Source organism: Oncorhynchus masou, chromosome 15 (assembly GCF_036934945.1).
Source record: "Oncorhynchus masou masou isolate Uvic2021 chromosome 15, UVic_Omas_1.1, whole genome shotgun sequence".
Taxonomy (NCBI): domain Eukaryota; kingdom Metazoa; phylum Chordata; class Actinopteri; order Salmoniformes; family Salmonidae; genus Oncorhynchus; species Oncorhynchus masou.
In genome coordinates, this window is record NC_088226.1 from 7,405,501 (window position 1) to 7,429,626 (window position 24,126).

At 43.6% G+C, this 24,126-nt stretch overlaps 2 protein-coding genes across 2 annotated transcripts; both read left to right on the top strand.

Moving 5' to 3' along the window:
• Positions 1 to 428: 428 nt before the first annotated feature.
• LOC135554960 (permeability factor 2-like) lies at positions 429 to 2,294 on the top strand. The gene is made up of 4 exons (XM_064987343.1): positions 429 to 702; positions 1,056 to 1,188; positions 1,435 to 1,521; positions 1,826 to 2,294. The coding sequence occupies exons 1-4, from the start codon at positions 639 to 641 to the stop codon at positions 1,833 to 1,835; spliced, it is 294 nt and encodes a 97-aa protein (XP_064843415.1). The 5' UTR covers positions 429 to 638; the 3' UTR covers positions 1,836 to 2,294.
• A 12,960-nt stretch (positions 2,295 to 15,254) lies between these two features.
• Positions 15,255 to 16,859, top strand: LOC135554961 (interleukin-8-like). Its single transcript, XM_064987345.1, has 4 exons — positions 15,255 to 15,479; positions 15,835 to 15,967; positions 16,122 to 16,208; positions 16,392 to 16,859. Exons 1-4 carry the CDS (start codon positions 15,416 to 15,418, stop codon positions 16,399 to 16,401), a joined length of 294 nt encoding a protein of 97 aa, XP_064843417.1. The 5' UTR covers positions 15,255 to 15,415; the 3' UTR covers positions 16,402 to 16,859.
• Positions 16,860 to 24,126: the final 7,267 nt, after the last annotated feature.

The window sequence follows — 24,126 nt, forward strand, 5'->3', positions numbered from 1 at the left end:
GTAAAGAACCATCAATGCATTCAAAACTCAAGTGTTTCATAAAATTTCATAACACTTTAACTTGGCATTATTCCATCTGTATGATGTGACAGAGGTTGTTACATGAGAAAGCTGTTGATAAATCAAAATCAACAAGCCCTTAACCAACAATGCAGTTTTAAGAAAATAGAGTTAAGAAAATATTTACTCAATAAACTAAAGTAAAAACTAAAATCTATAAATAAGTAATACAATAAAATAACAATAATGAGGCTATATACAGGGGGTACCGGTATCAAGTCAATGTGTCTTGCTGTCACTCATGAGTTAAAGTGTGAAATTCCCTATCTCAATAAGCCCTCAAAGTCAGCCAAATCCCAGATTTCACAATCTTCCATATGCCACAATGACTCACTCCCAGGACTCGGCTTTAAAACAGCTCTCTCCCCACAGTGGCAGACAAGGCGGTTTTCTTCTCACAGCGGCAGATTCGAACTCACCACAGATAGAGAAGGAAGGAAAGAAAGAAGGAACTCGCAACTGGACTGACAAAGAGAGAAAGATATAACAATAACATACTTTACAGTACCTTTTACCAGCTAGATAACAACCTTAGACTTTATTAGTGGATTTCTAGTAGGATCATCTGTAACCCCAAGATGAGCATCAGAATGTCAGCCAGCCTTGTCGTTGTGCTCCTGGCCCTCCTGACCATTACTGAGGGTGAGTTTATATTATTACCTGCATCACTCTGACTCAATGCATTGACACCAATGGACATGAATATAATAGTTATGAGCAGTAGGATTACTATTTACCTTTATATACTGTACTGTATCTTGTATCTTATTGTACATACAAATACATCTGCATCTCTCTCTATATATATGAAATATATACTGTATATATACTTTATATATGCCATTCAACACACGCTTTTATCCAGAGCAACTTACAGTCATGCGTGAATGACTCTCTCTCTTTCCCTCTCTCTAACTAATCAAGTGTGTTTGTCATCATGGTGGATAACTGTGTATTCCTTCTACCGCTGACCCTTGACCTCTTACCTCTTTCAGGGATGAGTCTGAGAGGCATGGGGGCAGACCTGCGATGTCGCTGCATTGAGACGGAGAGCAGACGCATTGGTAAACTCATTAAGAAGGTGGAGATGTTCCCTCCCAGCTCGCACTGCAGAGACACTGAGATCATGTGAGTCCTGCTGCTTCCTGACTATAGTCATATTACACTGGCAAATGCTTACTGTAAAATATGGTTATTATATGATGTTGACATTAAATGTGGTTACTATATAACGTTAACTTAAAAATATATAACTTCAATTAGTCAGCCCTACTCCCTGACTATCATCCAATTTCACTTGCTAATGCTGACAATAAAATGTAGTTTTTACCAAGTTTCATGATGGTCTGACTCTGCTGTGTGTCTGTCCTGCAGTGCCACTCTGAACAAGAGCGGTCAGGAGATTTGTCTGGATGTCAGCGCTCCTTGGGTCAAGAAGGTCATTGAGAAGATGCTGGCCAAGTAAGTACAATATAAACTCGTACGGCCTCAGAATGTAAACCGACCTGGTAAAACCACACAGATAGGATGACTGTCATTTAAGAGTTTGATTGGACAAAATGATGTCATACATACAGCATATACAGCAAATACAGCATGACTTGCTTCACCTGACAGAAATATGTCTAGGTTCAAGTGACATTTTCTTAAATTTTCATTATCCTAAGCTTGGGGAATTATCTTATCTAGCTTCACAAAAAGTTCTGAATCAACTTGACATTGTTGATTATAATGTAATAACGCAGTCTTTTATTTTCCTCAACAGCAACAAATGAAGAGGGGGAATCATCCCATGAATAGTCTGGGATTCTGAACTGTTACAAGATACAAACCAAATAAGTATTTATACGATTGATAGGCTGAATTCTATCATGTTCTATCCAGGTTGAAATACAATATTAGATGTAGAGTGGCATGAGACTGTTTTAAGTGAAAAGACAGTCGGTTTCTTATATACAACCAAGTACTATGTACTAAAACTTATATTTGATTTGTATTTATAAAGTGTTTTTCTTTCATTGTTATAATCAAAATTATGAGATTTACATGCATTCCGGTTGTATTGGAATGATTTCGTAATGAATAACGTCACATCCTACTTGACCCTCAAACGAATGTATTCATGCAAACCTCAGTATATTTATTGATATATTTATTTAGTTGCCTATTTATTCATGTTAAACTGTTGAATCATGTTGAAACTTCCAATTTAATTCAATTACAATAAATGTGTAAAAAAAACAACTCTGAAATCCGTCTCTCGCTGTCTCTATTTCCTGTATATAACCATTACTCCGCTTCTAAAATGCAATGCACAGCTTGCTGTTGCTAGCTAATTTGTCCTGAGATATAAACGAGTTGTTATTTTACCTGAAATACACAAGGTCCTCTACTCCGACAATTAATCCACACATAAAACGGTCAACTGAATCGTTTCTAGTCATCACTCCTCCTTCTAGGCTTTTTCTTCTCTTGACTTTTTCTTCTCTTGACTTTATATTTCTCCGTGGCGGAGATCTTTGTGGGCTATACTCAGCCTTGTCTCAGGATGGTAAGTTGGTGGTTGAAGATATCCCTCTAGTGGTGTGGGGGCTGTGCTTTGGCAAAGTGGGTGGGGTTATATCCTTCCTGTTTGGCCCTGTCCGGGGGTGTCCTCGGATGGGGTCACAGTGTCTCCTGACCCCTCCTGTCTCAGCCTCCAGTATTTATGCTGCAGTAGTTTATGTGTCGGGGGGCTAGGGTCAGTTTGTTATATCTGGAGTACTTCTCCTGTCCTATTAGGTATCCTGTGTGAATTTAAGTGTGCTCTCTCTAATTCTCTCTTTCTCTCGTTCTTTCTCTCTCTCTCTCTTATTATTATTCGACCATGCTGGTAATTTATGAACATTCGAACATCTGGCCATGTTCTGTTATAATCTCCACCCGGCACAGCCAGAAGAGGACTGGCCACCCCACATAGCCTGGTTCCTCTCTAGGTTTCTTCCTAGGTTTTGGCCTTTCTAGGGAGTTTTTCCTAGCCACCGTGCTTCTACACCTGCATTGCTTGCTGTTTGGGGTTTTAGGCTGGGTTTCTCTACAGCACTTTGAGATATCAGCTGATGTACGAAGGGCTATATAAATAAATGTGATTTTTTTTGTTGTTGATTTTTGATATTTTGATTGGCAACTTTCATAAATTAGGTGCATTACCGCCACTGATCTTGTTCATCTTTCAATCACCCATGTCGGTATAACCAATGAGGAGATGACACGTGGGTACCTGCTTCTATAAACCAATGAGGAGATGGGAGAGGCAGGACTTGCAGCGCGATCTGTGTCACAAATAGAACTGACTTCTATTTTAGCCCTTTGCAACGCAGATACTCGTTGGCACGCATGAGCAGTGTGGGTGCAATAATTGAATAATATAGATTTCTAAATGTATTTTTCAACGCTCGCGCACATGACGTGAGTCTGTAAAGAAACATGATTTGCCCAAATGGTAAACATGATCTGATACACTTGATCACACCTTTGCTACCAAAGCCTCCCTGTGTAGGAAGCAGTGGTTCCACGTAGCACTCGGTGCTCTCTCCAGGATCAGCTTTACTAATCCACGTAGCACTCGGTGCTCTCTCCAGGATCAGCTTTACTAATCCACGTAGCACTCGGTGCTCTCTCCAGGATCAGCTTTACTAATCCACGTAGCACTCGGTGCTCTCTCCAGGATCAGCTTTACTAATCCACGTAGCACTCGGTGCTCTCTCCAGGATCAGCTTTACTAATCCACGTAGCACTCGGTGCTCTCTCCAGGATCAGCTTTACTAATCCACGTAGCACTCGGTGCTCTCTCCAGGATCAGCTTTACTAATCCGTAGTGGTGATGGGCAAATCAGCACTAAAAAGGAATTGCTCCTCAAATTATTATCCCAGGCGTGTCTGACATAGACCATTAGAATTGCATGGTTAGCCACATCTGTGGATTCATCAAGCTGCAGTGCGTAATGGCCATTTGCAGTATTTCACTATGATGTCTGACACGATATGTCCTCAGACATGTCCTGGATTCTCCTACTCATGGTGTCATTGGATAGGGGTATGGTTTTAAATTTGCTGGCGGCTGACTATCCCACAATTTCAGTGCACATATCAATCGCAGCAGGGAGTATGAGATCCTCTGCGCTGGTGTGGACTTTTTTTGCGCTTAGCAATATGCTGGGCCAAAAGGTATGATGCGCAAAGTGACTTTTCTTGTACTGTGCATACCTTGTTCAATGACTCTTGTGAGGCCTCCAGATATTGACATTTCCTTTAAAAAAGTCAGCTGTCTGTCTTTATGGCTTGGATGCTTGGTGCCCAGATGCCTTTTCATTTTGGAAGGTTTCATGCTCTCATTAGCTAACAGCTCATTGCATAGGACCCACTTCGGGCTACACCAGCGGAGGTTCCTCAGAGGAGGAAGAGGAGGGCCATCCTCCTCAATGAAATTCCATAAAAATACAATTAGTGAAACATTAAAAAAAGTGATCCTTTTTTAATAAAACTATACTAAATATATTCATATGTCACCAAATATTTGACTAAAATACACTGTTTTGCAATGAAGGTCTACAGTAACTTCAACAGCACTGTCTGGGGTAGAACCATTGTGTAGCGGGAGGACAGCTACTGTCGCCTCTATCCTCCTCTGGCTACATAGACTTCAATACAAAACCTAGGAGGCTCGTAGACATCACCCCCTTCCATAGACATACATGGTAATTATGACGACTTCCGCAGGATGTCCTCCAACCAATCAAAGCTTTTGCAGTATGAACTGACATGTTGTCCATCCAATCATAAAATTAGGATCAGGGAATGAACCAAGTGTGTTGTATTGGGATTGTTCCACAGAGAACTATGGGGGTTCTCTGTGTAAAGAATCCCTTTCATTCTCTGGGGTACACAGAAAAGGTGCACATTAAAAGCGAGGGTCGACCTCTGCCTGAGATCTGTTTCATGAAGAAGGATAAAAAGGTGAGGGCATTCAACACCAACCAGTATCAAAAGTACTGGCAATGCCTGCTTTATGGAAAGGTTGAGCCTTGGTCGAAAGGTGGGTACAGTGACCCAAAGACCATCGATCATTCAGCTAAAAAAAAGCAGGAAGCATAAAAATGCCCATATCAGATTCAAGCTTCTGGGAAAAATCTGCATTGATTATGACGAAGGTCTGCATATTCAAACACAACGAGAAGTAAGAAGAAAAAGGGATGTTCTTAAGTGGTTTATCAACACCACTGCGCCTTTGGGCATGGAATAATTTGCTTTAAGAGGATGTGACCAGTGGGAAAGTTCCGCCAACAAGGGTAACTACAGACACAAGCAAAAACTGATGACATAAAAGTATTTATTTTTTTACCTTTATTTTACTCAGCAAGTCAGTTATGAACAAATTCTTATTTTCAACAACGGCCTAGGAACAGTGGGTTAACTGTCTGTTCAGGGGCAGAATGACTGATTTGTACCTTGTCAGCTCGGGGATTTGAACTTGCAACCTTTCAGTTACTTGTCCAGCACTCTAACCGTCAGGCTACCCTGCCGCCCCTAAATGTTGCAGTAGCCTAGGCTACACCCAAACAAATTTGATATGCTGCATGAGATGAAAACAAGATTATTTTTCAATCTGATCAACTGTAGGCTACTTACAGCCTATGCGCCCTGTCCATCTGGTCAGGGTAAACTAATTGGTAATGTTTTATATTTATAGTCCATTGTGTGTCATGAGAAAATGTGAATGTGATCAAATTTAGTTTGTATTAAAAATTGGGCTGGTTAGGCTGCCTATACATTTTTAATCCCAAATTATTAACTGGAATTAATCCTCAAATAATACTGATGACAGATGTGAATAAATGTTTTATGAGGCCTACAGTTGCATAGGCCTGCATGATGCAAACATGCATATAGCAAGGTCAGCCCTGTGAGTTCTATCGTCTATAAATTGTTGTCTCTGTGTCTGGGTAGAAGAAATCCCCCTCATAATCTAGTCTAAATACAATTAACATGAATAACTATAAGGTAGCTGCAGTTTCACAGGGTTTTCATCCACCCAGGGCCAGGAGTTTTTTTTTCAGGATAAAAAAACCAACATGTGACCTGATTAGGAACAACTGGGCCCATCATAGCACATATAAAACCTTTTTACAACTGATTAATCACTGTCATACCTTATAGAGTTTTCCTAGTTAGGTTAACATATAAGGAAAAACTTCACGCCCCAGGGGGTTAAACTTGCCCCACCACTCTGGGACCTATGGCGCCAACAGTCTGCTTGCAGTTGTCAGGTATATGGATGATCAGGGCTTTATTCAGTAATGTTTCTTGGGCTACTTTAATGTGTCAAGTGTGCGAGATGTGCAGTCTGTGTTTGACTTACTGAATTTTGAGATGTCTGAGTTTATCTTCATAGAGAAACTTGTTGTCCAAACCTACGATAGCGCAGCTGTAGTGAAATGTATCTGCTATTTGTACGTACAGCTAAGTCACCTACAGTTCCCTGATTAAGAGGTGATGACTACTCCACTCTACTACCATTGTCAACTTTCTCCTGACATGAACTGAAGCCACATCTCATGTGCCCGCTCATCCACTGGCACATTGAATGTTTCCCCTCCAAGCACTGTGAGTACCCCTATCAATTTTCTCTAATTATTGTATGCAGAGTCAATCACATACAAACAAAATCACATGATTACACATCAATGATTTTACTTCTTACTTGGACTAACTCATTCTTAGCTCTTTTGTCTAACTGTGTAGTGTACTATTTATTTTTTTGTCTTCCCAGTCAAATCCTGTCCTGCACTGGTCAAGCCTCTGAACAACTCATGCCTCATACAATCACTGCTGTGATCCCTTTCCAACACTGTATGTAGCCCTCTCATTCCCATTCCCCATAATATTGTACTATAAATATCTTTATTAAATTCTTTAGGTTAAAATAATTAGTATTTGAAACACACTTTGTTGTCTCTGTGCGTTCCGCGCCTATACCGTGTGTCTCCCATCCTCCTCAATTTTTCAAGTCACCTGCCTCCACTGGTCCAAACTCACCCTGACTTTCTATATATGTAAAACCATATTTGATGAAGTCTGGGTGGTATTTTCTCTTCTTGACAGGGACTGGGTTGTCTGCCTTGTTGTTGACATTGGAAGCAGCAGTAGATGAAGAGGGAGCTACACGTTTTAAAAACTTGTCCATGATTTTACTCTGACAGCGAGCCTACATGAGTTAAATGACAGCTAACTATCCACATGTGCAATGCTTGCAGAACACATCTGCATAATTAGCTGTCAATCAAGCTAGCTGTCAGAAGAAGATCTGTATTATCTGATTGGACGTGTCACATTTTAAACAAAATCATGTGGCAGAATGAAATGTTTATTGAAGCAGTGTGTCAAATCAAATGTTTATTGGTCACATACACATATTTTGCAGATGTTATTGTGGGTGTAGCGTAATGCCTGTGTGTGTGTGTCGAGAAATCTGTAATTTCATTGGATCAGTGTGTGTGTGGGGGGTGAGAACGTTATTGTATTGGTCAGTTAGTGAGTGCAGCGCAAAAACCCTCAGAGTGATGCACTGCATGTGTCATGGATTGTGTACACTAGTACACGGTAAATTGCAGGTAGCTAGCAAACAGCCATGAAGGAGGGTGAAAGGATAGCAGCCCCAACTGTCAAAGTGAGAGAGAAGGTTATTCTGGATAGGGCATGTACATTTGTGTAGTTCCAGTCCCTAAAAGTGAGGATGGAGATAATAGTAACATAATATTCAGTGCGGTCTTGTCACACCCTGACCATAGTTTGCTTTGTATGTTTATATGTTTTGTTTGGTCAGGGTGTGATCTGAGTGGGCATTCTATGTTGTGTGTCTAGTTTGTCTGTTTCTGTGTTTGGACTGATATGGTTCTCAATTGTCACATGCTACCTGTGTGTGTGTGTGTGCATCTATCTATCCAATGTTATCATGATTTGTTATAAGTGATATTACACTTTAGTAATCCACAATGACCTGGTGATGTAAAAGTTGAATAATGACATTATCTTCCATATTCCTACAGATACCTTTCGGTGACCAGGGCTATCTGCGACTGCCTCCTGGAGGAATTCAGGAGGCAGCAAGAGAGGCAATATGTGTGCGGGAGATCTTCACCTCCTACTTCTTTGAAGAGGGTGATGTTCCCAGGCAACACCATAGACTACACGATGCACAACCAAAGGCTTTTTTAAGAGCCATCCACATTGCAATAAGAGTATTATTCCATGTATGTAGCTATGTCAACTGCAGTTATTAATTTCCCAGTTTCTCTCCCTTTGATTTCTACTTCTCAGGTCAGGGTGCTGTTTAGGTAAGGAAGGGTGTGATGTATGTACAAAAACAAAACAGGCCATTTTTATTGAAAACAAATTGAACAATTAGACACCTTATAACCCACACCTACACACTCATGTATCAATCTGATTGATGGATTGTGTTGTGTGGTAAGCAGGCTCAGGTGGATAACTATGGCTCCTACCACCTTCAAAGAATAGGCAAGAGAGCCAACCATGGAGAATAGCAAGACACTTAATTATTTCTACAACTACTCTATATTATTTGTCCTCATGTGTCTGTGCTTGTTTTTCAAGATAAAATAGTCTGCTGCCACTTGGTGTGGACACCAGGTGAGGCCACACACACAGATTACTGTTTAACACTGCCTCTTTAACTACCTTATTTTCTCAATAACAGTCTCTCTCCTTCACTTCACCCCTCTCTCTTCTTCTACCAAAATCCAAGAGGTTATATCAGCTGTGTCGGTGAAACCCTTCTGCACCTGAACTGGCTACATAGAGAACACCGCATGATAAGAGGTCACTTGGTCGGGTCAACAGGAAGTATTATTAGCGAGATGCTTTACATTGAAATACAGATAGAGATTTAGTAGTCGCAGAGTTAATGATCTAAGGTCAGTTTTGCATTTCACCTCCTGATGATTATGATGACTGACAGTGTCAGAATAAAAACACAAAGCATAAACATGCTATATCTCGCTCCCCATCTGTCTCTCGTCTGCAGGTATGTTTTGATGTGAGAGAGGATGCCAATCCCCAGTTGTATCATCGCCACCTCACCTGCTCTTAAGATAACCTTCAGGTCGACTGGGAGCCAAATGCTGGTTAGGAGACACCACTAGAAACACTATTATGTAATTGTGATGAACTGAGAGAACATTAGGGTAGCACTGTGATCCATTAATCATATGGCGTCTTCTCCTCTGTTCTTACCTCTTTCCCTTTGTCTTTTACACTTCTCGCCACCTCTTTCTTCCTCTTTTTATAATGCACACCAGATGCGCATTGAAGTACAGATTGAACTTGTATTTATGTAGCCTGGAAAAAGTAAACCCAGCACAGGACACAAACTAATTTGGGGTTGTTGATTCTGTCAAAGCTTACATTTAAAATAGGATAATGTAGGAGGGAAATCACCGCAAGATGAAGTCACCATAAAGTAAAGTTAATTCTAAATCACAATCAAGTGAAATAAATCTGTTAGTAAAGTGCATAAAAACAATCTGAGTGCAATAAGTGAAATGCATAGACGGTAGTGGCTCTGCTTTCTATAGAAAAACAAGAAAATACAGATACCACAATGTTCATAGTTAGAATGGACTTTCTAATATTTCAAATATCTGGGTACAAGATGTCCATAAACCTAATGATACTGTGCATGAAAAACTAAATAAATGTCATAAACAAATATGAGTACTTACAAACACACTGTCCACGTGATCCCTAACCCCACATGGAACAGTAGATCCTCATCTTACACATACTGCACTGGGAGAAATGTCATATCAACAGATAAGTTACAATTCAAAAATGAAACAAAATACAACAGACTGAAGCTTTACACGAAACAAAATGTAATTTTGACAATTACTCACGCTTTACAGTTGGCACTATGCATTCGGGCAGGTAGCGTTCTCCTGGTATCCATCAAACCCAGATTTGTCCGTCAGATTGCCAGATGGTGAAGTGTGATTCATTACTCCAGAACATGTGTTTTCACTGCTGCAGAGTCCACTTTACACCTCTCCAGTCGATGTTTGGTGGTGATCTTAGGCTTGTGTGCGCCTGCTCGGCCATGGAAACCCATTTTATGAAGCTCCAGAGGAATAGTTATTGTGCTGACGTTGCTTCTAGAGGCAATTTGGAACTCAGTAGTGACTGTTGCAACAGAGGACAGACGATTTTTACGAAATTTGATTCCAACTGAATTCTTGGAAAGGTGGCATCCTATGACAGTGCCACGTTGAAAGTCACTGAGCTCTTCAGTAAGGCCATTTTAATGCCAATGTTTGTCTATAGAGATTGCATGGCTGTGTGCTCAATTTGATACACTTGTCAGCAACGGGCGTCACTGAAATAGCCGAATCCACAAATTTGAAGGGCTGTTCACATACTTTTGTATATATAGTGTATGATCAGGGCCGGACCAAGTCTTCTATGTTTTAAAGTAAATTTCCTGCAATTCTATACATTTTGCCATTGAGTATAGAGGAAATATTGTCATTTTAAAGCAAGTTTTCTGCAATTCTACACATTTTGCTATGTGTCAGAGAGAACATTCAGAAATTGTATAACTAATTTCATGCAATGTGGGCTAGGGCCAGCTCTGCTCCGAAATCTCACTAACAGCATCACAACAAAACACACATGCTTTTGTTGAAGTAAATACTTATTTCCCTCTCACACTATCGGTTCCTCAGTGTGGTCTAATCCTGCCCCCTCCATTGTCCACTGCCCACCCTTTTCCCATCGTAAGCACCGTCTCAAAGGCCCTGGTGTGGTATCACTTCATGATTTTGCCCAATAGAACATCCGATGGAGGCAGTAGACTAGTTGAAACACACACTTTAATCCCAAATCACCCCCTTCCCCTCCATTTGCGTGTTCACGCACAAGCCCCTAAACTGAAGGAGCAAAACTTATCGAGGGTGTTGTAGTATCCAATTAGACCCTCCCGTAGACACTTCTATTGAGCCTGCAACGCTGCCGCCTTCGTAGCGAATTAGAATACCATAAGGAGTAGTGTTATTTTTGAGTTTGCGCAATTTCACACAAAAGAATGGAGAAGCGTGACTAATTATATAACACGTGCATTTGTTTATGTCTGATTTCTAGACTTGACAAACACAAAAGATGAGATACCTATGAAATTAAATGTTTAAGTGTTAGCCTACTGATATTTTATTATTTAAAAGTGGAACATCAATTGTCCTGAAGTTGATGGGTTTACTGATCCCCTCACCACTCAATTCAAGGGGCTTTATTGGGTAGGCCGTCATTGTAAATAATAATTTGTCCTTAACTGACTTGCCTAGTCAAATAAAGGTAAAAAGAAATAGCCAAAGCACCACTCTCTGGAAGTCACCCTTGGAGTTTTGTCAGCAACAGTGACAACAGAGGGCACTATGAGCGAGTTGGTAGGAGTGAGACGGTGGTTTGGGACTAACCAAGAAGCGCTGCATTCCAAACACTTAAAAGACACACCCTTTCCCCTCAAATGAAGTGGATACTTCTGATGTCTGATGAGTTGACACTTGCAGGGCAAGGGAAGAATGAATTAACTTTAAATTGGACCACTGTTGTGTTTTCAGTCATCATTTTGTTAGTGGATGTACAATGATTGTGAAATGAATTATAAGGCAGTTCGTGCACGGAGTGAACATAATTGTACACTCGCAAACTTGATGAAGCACGAGAGCTGAGGTGCCTAAATTGCCAATTTCTTTTGCCTGGCTAGTCATTTGGGCTGACTACAGAGATGGCTGCGGGGATTTGCCCAAGGGCATAAGGCAAAGTGGAGGAGGGTGCCTTTCATGTGTTTGAAATTCATTTCTGTGATTAAACTTGTCCCAATCACATGATCTGGCCAGCAAAAAAAACAATGGCCGCATTCTTATCTCTTGTCAAACTATTTTAAAGTGTGTTGTATTATGGGGATACTAATTGTCTGACTTGCGCCTACATGTCGACTGCATGAACTTGACAAAAATCATGTGATCAAAGGTAATCATGTTTCGACTGCGGCCATCGCTTGCATTGTCAATTGTCAATCAATCAAATCAAATCGTATTTGTCACATGCGCCGAATACAACACACGTGAAATGCTTTCTTACAAGCCCTTAACCAACAATGCATTTCAAGAAAGAGTTAAGAAAATATTTACAAAATAAACTAATGCAAAATATGATAAAAAGTAACAATAAAATAACAAGGCTATATACAGGGGGTACCGGTACCGAGACAGTGTGCGGGGTACAGGTTACTCCAGGTCATTTGTACATGTAGGTAAGGGTAAAGTGACCATGCTTAGATGATAGACAGCATGTAGCAGCAGTGTAAAAACAAATGGGGGGTGTCAATGTAAATAGTCCGGGTGGCCATTTGATTAATTGTTCAGGAATCTTATGGCTTAGGGGTAGAAGCTGTTAAGGAGCCTTTTGGTCCTAGACTTGGAGCTCTGGTACCGCTTGCCTTACGGTAGCAGAGAGAACAGTCTATGACTTGGGTGACTGGAGTCTTTGACAATTGTTGGGGCCTTCCTCTGACACCGCCTATTCTATAGGTCCTGGATGGCAGGAAGCTTGGCCCCAGGGATGTGCTGGGCTGTACGCACTACCCTCTGTAGTGCCTTACGGTCAGATGCCTTGCAGTTGCCATACCAGGCGGTGATGCAGCCGGTCAGGATACTCTCGATGGTGCAGATGTAGAACTTTTTGAGGACCTGAGGTCCCATGCCAAATATTTTTCAGGTGTTGCCGTGCCCTCTTCACAACTGTCTTGGTGTGTTTGGACCATGATAGTTCATTGATGATGTGGACCCCAAGGAACTTGAAACTCTCGACCCGCTCCACTACAGCCCCTTCGATGTTAATGGGGCCTGTTCGGTCCACCTTTTCCTGTAGTCCCATGTTCAGCTCCTTTGTTTTGCTTACATTGAGGTAGAGGTTGTTGTCCTGGCACCACACTGAAATAAGTTGTGAACATTACAGTGTTTTTGTCTGACCCATGTGAGGGTGACTGAAACAGGAACCAACTGCTGCAATTCATGTAGAGAGTGGATATGTACAAAATAATGTGATGTTTGAGGTTCTCTCACACCAATTGATTGTACAATGTACACATATATATTTTCAGTTTGTGAGTGTGTAAATATGAGGGTTGGAGACATGTTTATTTGGACATAATAAAGAAAAACTTTTGTAGACAATGGGAACACTGCCATTTTGCACTGAGCCTTGTGTTTGGAAAACCACATCAGTAGCTCGGTTTCCATCCTATTGGTGACAGATTTTCATGCAAATATTATGAGAAAAAAAGAAGGAACCCACACACTGCTCTTGATAGTATCACTGCTCTTTAATAAGCTTTACGTATTGGCCTCATGGCCTTCATCAGAGTGTTTGTGAGTTTTTAAATAATGTAATCACCCCTTGCCTCACCCACATCTGTTCCACGCATCGAATGGGGTTGGAGTCGATATTATAAAATCGGCATAAAGAGTGTTTCCACCAAACTGACTTGTTATTAAGTCAGTGCACGATGACATAGTTCACACAAAATCTACTTTTTCGCTTACGTTTTCATGTACCAAATACAAATCTAAAGTTCAATGTGTTTCAATCGCATTTTCTACTCCGCCTCTATTTTTGTACAAAAATTCAAATGCAACTGTGTCTACTCTGGTCTTGACACATGTTGTCACAGCTTTCTTCCTGGGAAGGAGAGGCGGACCAAAACGCAGCGTGGTTATAGTTCATGGTTCTTTAATAAGAGACACTAAACATGAACACAACTACAAAACAAGAACCGTGAAAACCGAAAACACAGTGTGGCACAAACACTGAGACAGGAAACAATCACCCACAAAATACCCAAAGAATATGGCTGCCTAAATATGGCTCCCAATCAGAGACAACGATAAACACCTGCCTCTGATTGAGAACCAATCCAGGCAACCATAGACTTACCAAGACACCTAAAAGAACACAACTCCATAAATCTACAAAAAAAACCTAGACAAGACAAAACACATAAATCCCCCATGTCACACCCTGACCTAACCAAAATAATAAAGAAAACAAAGATAACTAAGGCCAGGGCGTGACATATGTACTCTAGCCAACAGCTCACAGATACAGTGAGGGTAGGGTAGGCTACATGATGAGTTTACTATGGATAAGACCGAGAATATTTATATTTGTAAAAAAAAACAATATATATTACAGATAGCTATGCGCACAGTCCAACACTGGTATTATTTACAAAACAAACATTTGTGTTTAGTCAGTCTGCCAGATCATAGGCAGTAGAGATGACCAGGGATGTTCTCTTGATAAGTGTGTGCATTACACCCTTTTCCTATCCTGCTAAGCATTCAACATGTAATGAGAACTTTTGGGTGTCAGGGAAATGTATGGGGTAAAAAGTACCTTATTTTCTTTAGGAATGTAGTGAAGTAAAAGTTGTCAAATACCCCAAAAAATAACTTAAGGGGGCCTCCCGGGTGACACAGTGGTCTAGGGCACTGCATTGCAGTGCTAGCTGTGCCACCAGAGACCCTGGGTTCGAGCCCAGGCTCCGCCGCAGCCGGCCGCGACCAGGAGGTCCATGGGGCAATACACAATTGGCCTAGCGTCATCCGGGTTAGGGAGGGCTTGGCCAGTAGGGATGTCCTTGTCTCATTGCACACTAGCAACCCCTGTGGAGGCCCGGGCACAGCAAACGCCAACCAAGTCACCAGGTACACGGTGTTTCCTCCGACACATTGGTGTGGCTGGCTTCCAGGTTGGATGCGCGCTGTGGAGCTTGGTTGGGTTTTGTTTCAGAGGACGCATGGCTTTCGACCTTCGTCTCTCCCAAGCCCGTACGGGAGTTGTAGGGATGAGACAAGATAGTAACTACTAACAAATTCAAAACGAAAAAAAAGACTTAAGTAGTACTTTAAAGTCTTTTTACTTAAGTACTTTACACCACTGCTGTCACTCAGGAGTAAAATGGAGAAATACCCTGCCTCACTCAGCCAGTCAGCCAAGTCCCCGATTTCACAATCTTCCATATGTCATAATGACTCACTTCCAGAACTCGGCTTTAAAACAGCTCTCCTCACAGCGGAAGATTCAAACTCGCCACAGACAGAGAAGGAAGAAGAGAAAGAAAAAAAGAGAACTCGCAACCGGACTGACAGTAAGAGAAAGATATAACACACTTACTTGTTACCAGCGAGATAACAACACACTTTATTAGAGGATTTCTAGTAGGATCATCTGTAACCCCAAGATGAGCATCAGAATGTCAGCCAGCCTTGTCGTTGTGCTCCTGGCCCTCCTGACCATTACTGAGGGTGAGTTTATATTATTACCTACATCACTCTGACTCAATGCATTGACACCAATGGACATGAATATAATGGTTATGAGCAGTAGGATTACTATTTACCTTTATATACTGTACTGTATCTTGTATCTTATTGTACATACAAATACATCTGCATCTCTCTCTATATATATGAAATGTATACTGTATATATATACTTTATATATGCCATTCAACACACGCTTTTATCCAGAGCAACTTACAGTCATGCGTGAATGACTCTCTCTCTTTCCCTCTCTCTAACTAATCAAGTGTGTTTGTCATCATGGTGGATAACTGTGTATTCCTTCTACCGCTGACCCTTGACCTCTTACCTCTTTCAGGGATGAGTCTGAGAGGCATGGGGGCGGACCTGCGATGTCGCTGCATTGAGACGGAGAGCAGACGCATTGGTAAACTCATTAAGAAGGTGGAGATGTTCCCTCCCAGCTCGCACTGCAGAGACACTGAGATCATGTGAGTCCTGCTGCTTCCTGACTATAGTCATATTACACTGGCAAATGCTTACTGTACTGACTATCATCCAATTTCACTTGCTAATGCTGACAATAAAATGTAGTTTTTACCAAGTTTCATGATGGTCTGACTCTGCTGTGTGTCTGTCCTGCAGTGCCACTCTGAACAAGAGCGGTCAGGAGATTTGTCTGGATGTCAGCGCTCCTTGGGTCAAGAAGGTCATTGAGAAGATGCTGGCCAAGTAAGTACAATATAAACTCGTACGGCCTCAGAATGTAAACCGACCCGGTAAAACCACACAGACCTTCATCTTTCTTTATCCAGAGCTTGGGGAATTATCTTATCTAGCTTCACAAAAAGTTCTGAATCAACTTCACATGGGCAATTATATTGTAATAACATAATCTTTTATTTTTCTCAACAGAAACAAATGAAGAGGGGGAATCATTCCATGAATAGTCTGGAATTCTGAACTGTTACAAGATACAAACCAAATAAGTATTTATAAGATTGATAGGCTGAATTCTATCATGTTCTATCCAGGTTGAAATACAATATTAGATGTAGAGTGGCATGAGACTTTTAAATGAAGAGACAGTCGGTTTCTTATATACAACCAAGTACTATGTACTAAACTTATATTTCATTTTTTATTTATCAATATTTTTTATTTTGTTGAGATTTACATACATTCCAGTTGTATTGGAATGATTTCGTAATGAACAACATCACATCCTACTTGACCCTCAAACGTATTTATACAAACCTCAGTATATTTATTGATATATTTATTTATTTGCCTATTTATTCATATGAAACTGTTGAATCATGTCGAAACATCCTCTTCAATTCAATTACAATAAATGTGTGGAAAAATCCTCTGAAATCTGTCTCTCGCTGTCTCTATTTCCTGATTATAACTATTAATCCACTTCTAAAATTCAATCACAGCTTTTTACAACAGCTGGACGTAGACACGCCTTATGGCACTTTTCCCTGAAGCAAGGGAGTGTAGAGCATTGTAACAACTGTACTAACAAGCAATCATTCAGTAAGAAGAACGACATCTCCTCAAACTAAACCAAAAGTTTGATTTCCATTTGACAGGAAAAGGGCAATTAATTGTTTCCTGTTCTACACAGTGGCCAATGAGCTTGGCTTGGATACAAGTCACTTTAGACTACCCCCATTCCAGAATGGATGATTGTACTTTGATTTTATGTTATTTGAGAAGATTCAGATCTCATCAACAAAAATATTTTGCTCGATGAATCTTCTATAACAGACAAATTGATGCAACATATCACAGCGCTCACATTTTTAAATATCTGGCAGTGGAGCTTGGCACTCTTTTTGGTCATTACATGATCATAAGGTACATGTGTTTTAAATTCATTATCAACCACTATGTGATCTACATCTCATGGCTTCAAGTTAATTTGCTTTACTTCAATGCTGTACTGGCAACAGAAGATACGCACAACTGACAAGGTGAAGACAGTGTAGACTCTAGATGAAGACGGAGTAGACTTCAGGTGAAGACAGTGTAGACTTCAGGTGAAGACGGTGTAGACTCCAGGTGAAGACGGTGTTGTCTCCAGGTGAAGATGGTGTTGACTCCAGGTGAAGACAGTGTAGACTTCAGGTGAAGACAGTGTAGACTTCAGGTGATGACAGTGTAGACTTCAGGTGAAGACAGTGTAGATACACAGCTTAGTACCATAAGTGTTTTTGGATACATTAGTATCCTAATGTAAGCCAGATGAGTTTGCTAAACTCACTACTGAAGTTAAATTCTTTTTTTTTTTGGTAGCGTAGCTGGTTAAAGGTGTTTCAAGTGATGTGCGTTTGCAAGACAGAGGACGGGAAATCTAGTCTCAGTGCGAGCTGAAATAATTTTGAAGATTTCCCCTAATACCATGCTATCCACTCGCCTAAAGTTTATGTACAACAAGGAGCTTCAATAAGCAATCAGGATAACATGGCACTTCCTCTTTCACCCGAACTCAGCTCTCTCTTTTATCCTCACTCACTTCTCGCTTTGATCCTCACCGCTCTCTTTGGGTCTCAGCCTCTCTCTACCCTAAACTTAGTGGTGTGCAGGCAAGTGTCCGTTCACATAGAAGTTGCGTGGGACCTTGGGCAGGGTGACTCCGATGCCATCCTGCTCTGGGGTAAGGATGATCTGGCAGCCCAGACGAGTTCTCCTGGAGCAGAGGGAACATGTTCAATATGTCATCATCCTCATGGCGAGCAGTCATTTGATACAACTGTATGACAATCATAAACTTGTGTCGAAAATTAAATGTATATCTTTCCAGAATCGAACGCGACGCAACCGTGGTGCACACAAACACACACAGAAAATAAATAATTACCCACAAACACACGTGGGAAAAAGGCTACCTAAGTATGATTCCCAATCAGAGACAACGATAGACAGCTGCCTCTGATTGGGAACCTTACCCGGCCAAAAACAAAGAAATAGAAAACATAGAATGCCCACCCAAATCACACCCTGACCTAACTAAATAGAGAAATAAAAAGTCTCTCTAAGGTCAGGGCGTGACAAGAATGTAATAATTACAGTGCATTTGAAAAGTATTCCAACCGTTTCACTTTTTCCATATTTTGTTATGTTACAGCCTTATTCTAAAATTGATTAAATATTTTTTTCCTCGTCAATCTACACACAATACCACATAACGACAAAGCGAAACAATTACAAATTAAAAACAGAAATGTAAACCTTATTTACATAAGTATTAAGATATTTTGCTGTGAGACTCGAAATTGAGCTCAGGTGCATCCTGTTTCCATTGATCATCCTTAAGAGGTTTCTACAACTTGATTGGAGTCCACCTGTGGTAAATTCAATTGATTGGAAAAGTACACACCTGTCTATATAAGGTCCCACAGTTGACAGTACATATCAGAGCCAAAGCCAAGCCATGGGGTCGAATAAATTGTCCGTAGAGCTCCGAGACAGGATTGCACAGATCTGGGGAAGGGTACCAAAACATTTTTGCAGCATTGAAGGGCCCAAAAACACAGTGGCCTCCATCATTCTAAAATGTAAAGAAGTTTGGAACTACCAAGACTCTTCCTAGAACTAGCCACCCAGGCAAACTGAGCAATCGGGGGATCAGGCAGGTGACTAAGAACCCAATGGTCACTCTGATAGAGCTCCAGAGTTCCTCTATGGAGATGGGAGAATCTTCCAGAAGGACAACCATCTCTGCAGCACTCTACCAATCAGGCCTTTATGGTAGAGTGGCCAGACGGAAGCCACTCCTCAGTAGAAGGTACATGACTATCCACTTGGAGTTTGCCAAAAGGCACCTAAAGGACTATCAGACCATGAGAAACAAGATTCTCTGGTCTGATGAAACCAAGATTGAACTCTTTGGCCTGAATGCCAAGCGGCACGTCTGAAAGAAACCAGGCACTGCTGGGGTTGTTTGTCAGCGGCAGGGACTGGGAGACTAGTCAGGATCGAGGGAAAGATGAACAGAGCAAAGTACAGAGAGATCCTTGATGAAAATCTGCTCCAGAGCTCTCAGGACCACAGACTGGGCCAAAGGGTCACCTTCTAACAGGACAACGACCCTAAACACACAGCCAAGACAACACAGGAGTGGCTTCGGGACAAGTCTCTGAATGTCCTTGAGTAGCCCAGCCAGAGCACAGACTTGAACCCGATCGAAAGTCTCTGGAGAGACCTGAAAATAGCTGTGTAGCGACACTCCCCATCCAACCTGACAGAGCTTGAGAGGATCTGCAAAGAAGAATGGGAGAAGCTCCCCAAATACAATGTACTGAGTAAAGGGTCTGAATATACATTTTTATACATTTGCAAACATTAAAAAAAAACTGTTTTTGCTTTATCATTTTTTTGTATTGTGTGTAGATTGATGAGGGGGAAAAAACGATTTAATCAATTTTAGAATAAGGCTGTAATGTAACAAAATGTGGAAAAAGTGAAGGGGTCTGAATAATTTCCGAAAGCACTGTACGTGTTATTTAATGCTTTCATGGTACGGTGTCATTATAAACAGGTATTTTTAAGAGGGCATTGCCTTGCACTTGTACTGTATCAGACATGCATGTGTCCTGTTCTGGACTGTTCAGCAGGAGTGTGGGGTGCTAAGATGTATCTTAAAAATGAACATGTCCATAACAAAGCACTATGTTACTTTCTAGGTGTCCACAAGTTTGCGCCTTACAATAACTGGGAACATGGGCTGGGAACCCTGTGAGGTGAGATGGAAGGCATGTATGGTGAGACTTTGGAATAGTCTGTTGGATATGCAAACTGACAGAATTGCTTGTAAAGTTGTTCAATGTGATCTATCCATAGCAGGAGCCTGGGCAACTGAAATGTCAGATTTTTTTCAACAGTCTGACTGTGAACATCTGTTCGAAATCCAAATTAAGGGAGACATAGATATGATTAAAATGCAACTGTTGATGCAATATGAAAAAAATGGGTGGACGAGATTAATCATAAACCCAAAGTGAGAACCTTTTGTTTGGTTAAGGGTGTAACGGTTCTCTTGAGTTGAAGGAGAGGCGGACCAAAATGCAGCGTGGTTTCTATTCATGGTTCTTTAATAAAGAAAAAAACTATACATGAATAGACTAACAAAAACAATAAAACGTGCGAAAACCTAAACAGCCCTATCTGGTGCAAACACAGAGACAGGAACAGTCACCCATAAACACACAGTGAAACCCAGGCTACCTAAGTATGATTCTCAATCAGAGACAACTAATGACACCTGCCACTGATTGAGAACCATACTAGGCCGAAACATAGAAATACCCAAATCATATAAAAACAGACATAGACTGCCCACCCCAACTCACGCCCTGACCATACTAAATAATGACAAAACAAAGGAAATAAAGGTCAGTACCCCCCCCCCCCAAAGGTGCGGACTACGGCCGCAAAACCTTAACCTATAGGGGAGGGTCTGGGCGGGCGTCTGTCCGCGGTGGCGGCTCTGGCGCAGGACGCGGACCCCACTTCACCATTGTCTTAGTCCGCCTTCATGTCCGCTTCCGTGGCCTCCTAACCACGGTGACCCTACTAAATGACCACACTGGACAGAGGGGCAGCTCGGGACAGAGGGGCAGCTCGGGACAGAGGGGCTCTGGGCTCAGGGGCTCTGGCACCCCTGGGCCCAGGGGCTCTGGCGCCCCTGGGCTCAGGGGCTCTGGCGGTCCCTGGCTGACTGGCGGCCCCTGGCAGACTGGCGGCACTGGCGGCTCTGGCGGCACTGGCGGCCCCTGGCAGACTGGCGGCACTGGCGGCCCCTGGCAGACTGGCGGCCCCTGGCAGACTGGCGGCACTGGCGGCCCCTGGCAGACTGGCGGCACTGGCGGCCCCTGGCAGACTGGCGGCACTGGCGGCCCCTGGCAGACTGGCGGCACTGGCGGCCCGGCCCCTGGCAGACTGGCGGCACTGGCGGCCCCTGGCAGACTGGCGGCACTGGCGGCCCCTGGCAGACTGGCGGCACTGGCGGCCCCTGGCAGACTGGCGGCTCCTTGCAGACTGGCGGCACTGGCGGCGCTGGGCAGACTGGCGGCACTGGCGGCGCTGGGCAGACTGGCGGCACTGGGCAGACTGGCGGCACTGGCGGCGCTGGGCAGACTGGCGGCACTGGCGGCGCTGGGCAGACTGGCGGCGCTGGGCAGACTGGCGGCACTGGCGGCGCTGGGCAGACTGGCGGCGCTGGGCAGACTGGCGGCACTGGCGGCGCTGGGCAGACTGGCGGCACTGGCGGCGCTGGGCAGACTGGCGGCACTGGCGGCGCTGGGCAGACTGGCGGCACTGGCGGCGCTGGGCAGACTGGCGGCACTGGCGGCGCTGGGCAGACTGGCGGCACTGGCGGCGCTGGGCAGACTGGCGGCACTGGCGGCGCTGGGCAGACTGGTGGCACTGGCGGCGCAGGGCAGACTGGCGATGGCACCTCTGGAATGAGGGGCTCTAGCGCCTCTGGACTGAGGGGCGGGAGCTCTGGCAGAGCCAAACAGGCGGGAGACTCCGCCAGCGCTGGAGAGGAGGAAGGCTCAAGCAGCGCCGGAGAGGCGGGAGACTCCAGCAGCGCTGGAGAGGAGGAAGGCTCCGGCAGCGCTGAACAGGCGGGAGACTCCGGCAGCGCTGGAGAGTAGGAAGGCTCTAGCAGCGCCGGAGAGGCGGGAGACTCCGGCAGCGCTGGCGAGGAGGAAGGCTCTAGTAGCGCTGGACAGGCGGGAGACTCCGGCAGCGCTGGAGAGGAAGGCTCCGGCAGCACTGGACAGGCGGGAGCACCTGTAGGGATGAGACGGAGAGACAGCCTGGTGCGGGGGGCTGCCACCGGAGGGCTGGTGCGTGGAGGTGGTACCGGATAGACCAGACCGTGCAGGCGCACTGGAGCTCTTGAGCACCGAGCCTGCCCAACCTTACCCGGTTGAATGCTCCCGGTCGCCCTGCCAGTGCGGCGAGGTGGAATAGCCCGCACTGGGCTATGCAGGCGAACCGGGGACACCGTGCGCAAGGCTGGTGCCATTTAAGCCGGCCCAAGGAGACGCACTGGGGACCAGATGCGTAGAGCCGGCTTCATGGCACTTGGCTCGATGCTCACTCTAGCCCGGCCGATATGCGGAGCTGGTATGTACCGCACCGGGCTATGCACCCGCACTGGGGACACCGTGCGCTCCACCGCATAACACGGTGCCTGCCCGGTCTCTCTCGCCCCCCGGTAAGCACAGGAAGTTGGCGCAGGTCTCCTACCTGGCTTCGCCACACTTCCTGTGTGCCCCCCATCCACGCTGCCGTGCTGCCTCCTCATACAAGCGCCTCTCCGCCTTTGCCGCCTCCAGCTCTTCTTTGGTGCAGCGATATTCTCCTGGCTGTGCCCAGGGTCCCTTTCCGTCCAATTCGTCCTCCCATGTCCATTCCTCCTCGCGCTGCTCCTGCTGCACCTTGGGACGACGACACTCCCCTGGTTTTGCCCAGGGCCCTCTCCCGTCAAGGATTTCTTCCCAAGTCCAGAAGTTTTTATCGCGCTGCTCCTGCTGCTGCCCGTTACCACGCGGCTTGGTCCTGTTGTGGTGGATGATTCTGTAACGGTTCTCTTGAGTTGAAGGAGAGGTGGACCAAAATGCATAGTGGTTTCTATTCATGGTTCTTTAATAAAGAAAAAACTATACATGAATAGACTAACAAAAACATTAAACGTGCGAAAACCTAAACAGCCCTATCTGGTGCAAACACAGAGACAGGAACAATCACCCACAAACACACAGTGAAACCCAGGCTACCTAAGTATGATTCTCAATCGAAGACAACTAATGACACCTGCCTCTGATTGAGAACCATACTAGGCCGAAACATAGAAATACCCAAATCATAGAAAAACAAACATAGACTGCCCACCCCAACTCACGCCCTGACCATACTAAATAATGACAAAACAAAGGAAATAAAGGTCAGAACATGACAAAGGGTGAATTTGTATGTGAGAGATATATTATGTATAACTTACCTAAAAGCAAAAGATCGCTATGTGCACAGGTAAGATCAGGGATTTTGCCTCTGCATATTGAAACAGGTCGGTATTGTGGTGAAATGGAAGAGGAAAGGTTATGAAACTATTGTGACCTCAAGGAAATCTCATTTTTATCATATATTGCATTTCTGCCACGATATATGCTTGCTCTTATTCCAGAAAGCACACCAGATAGACCCTGGCATTATGTGGCTGAGCAATGAGGAGACAGACCACCAGATACACCCTGGCATTATGTGGCTGAGCAATGAGGAGACAGACCACCAGATAGACCCTGGCATTATGTGGCTGAGCAATGAGGAGACAGACCACCAGATATATTATGTGGCTGAGCAATGAGGAGACAGACCACCAGATAGACCCTGGCATTATGTGGCTGAGCAATGAGGAGACAGACCACCAGATAGACCCTGGCATTATGTGGCTGAGCAATGAGGAGACAGACCACCAGATACACCCTGGCATTATGTGGCTGAGCAATGAGGAGACAGACCACCAGATAGACCCTGGCATTATGTGGCTGAGCAATGAGGAGAAACTGAAATGTTTTTTTTGTCCATTGTTTATTTCCGTTTGTGGAATATTTAGATAAAGCCTGGAATA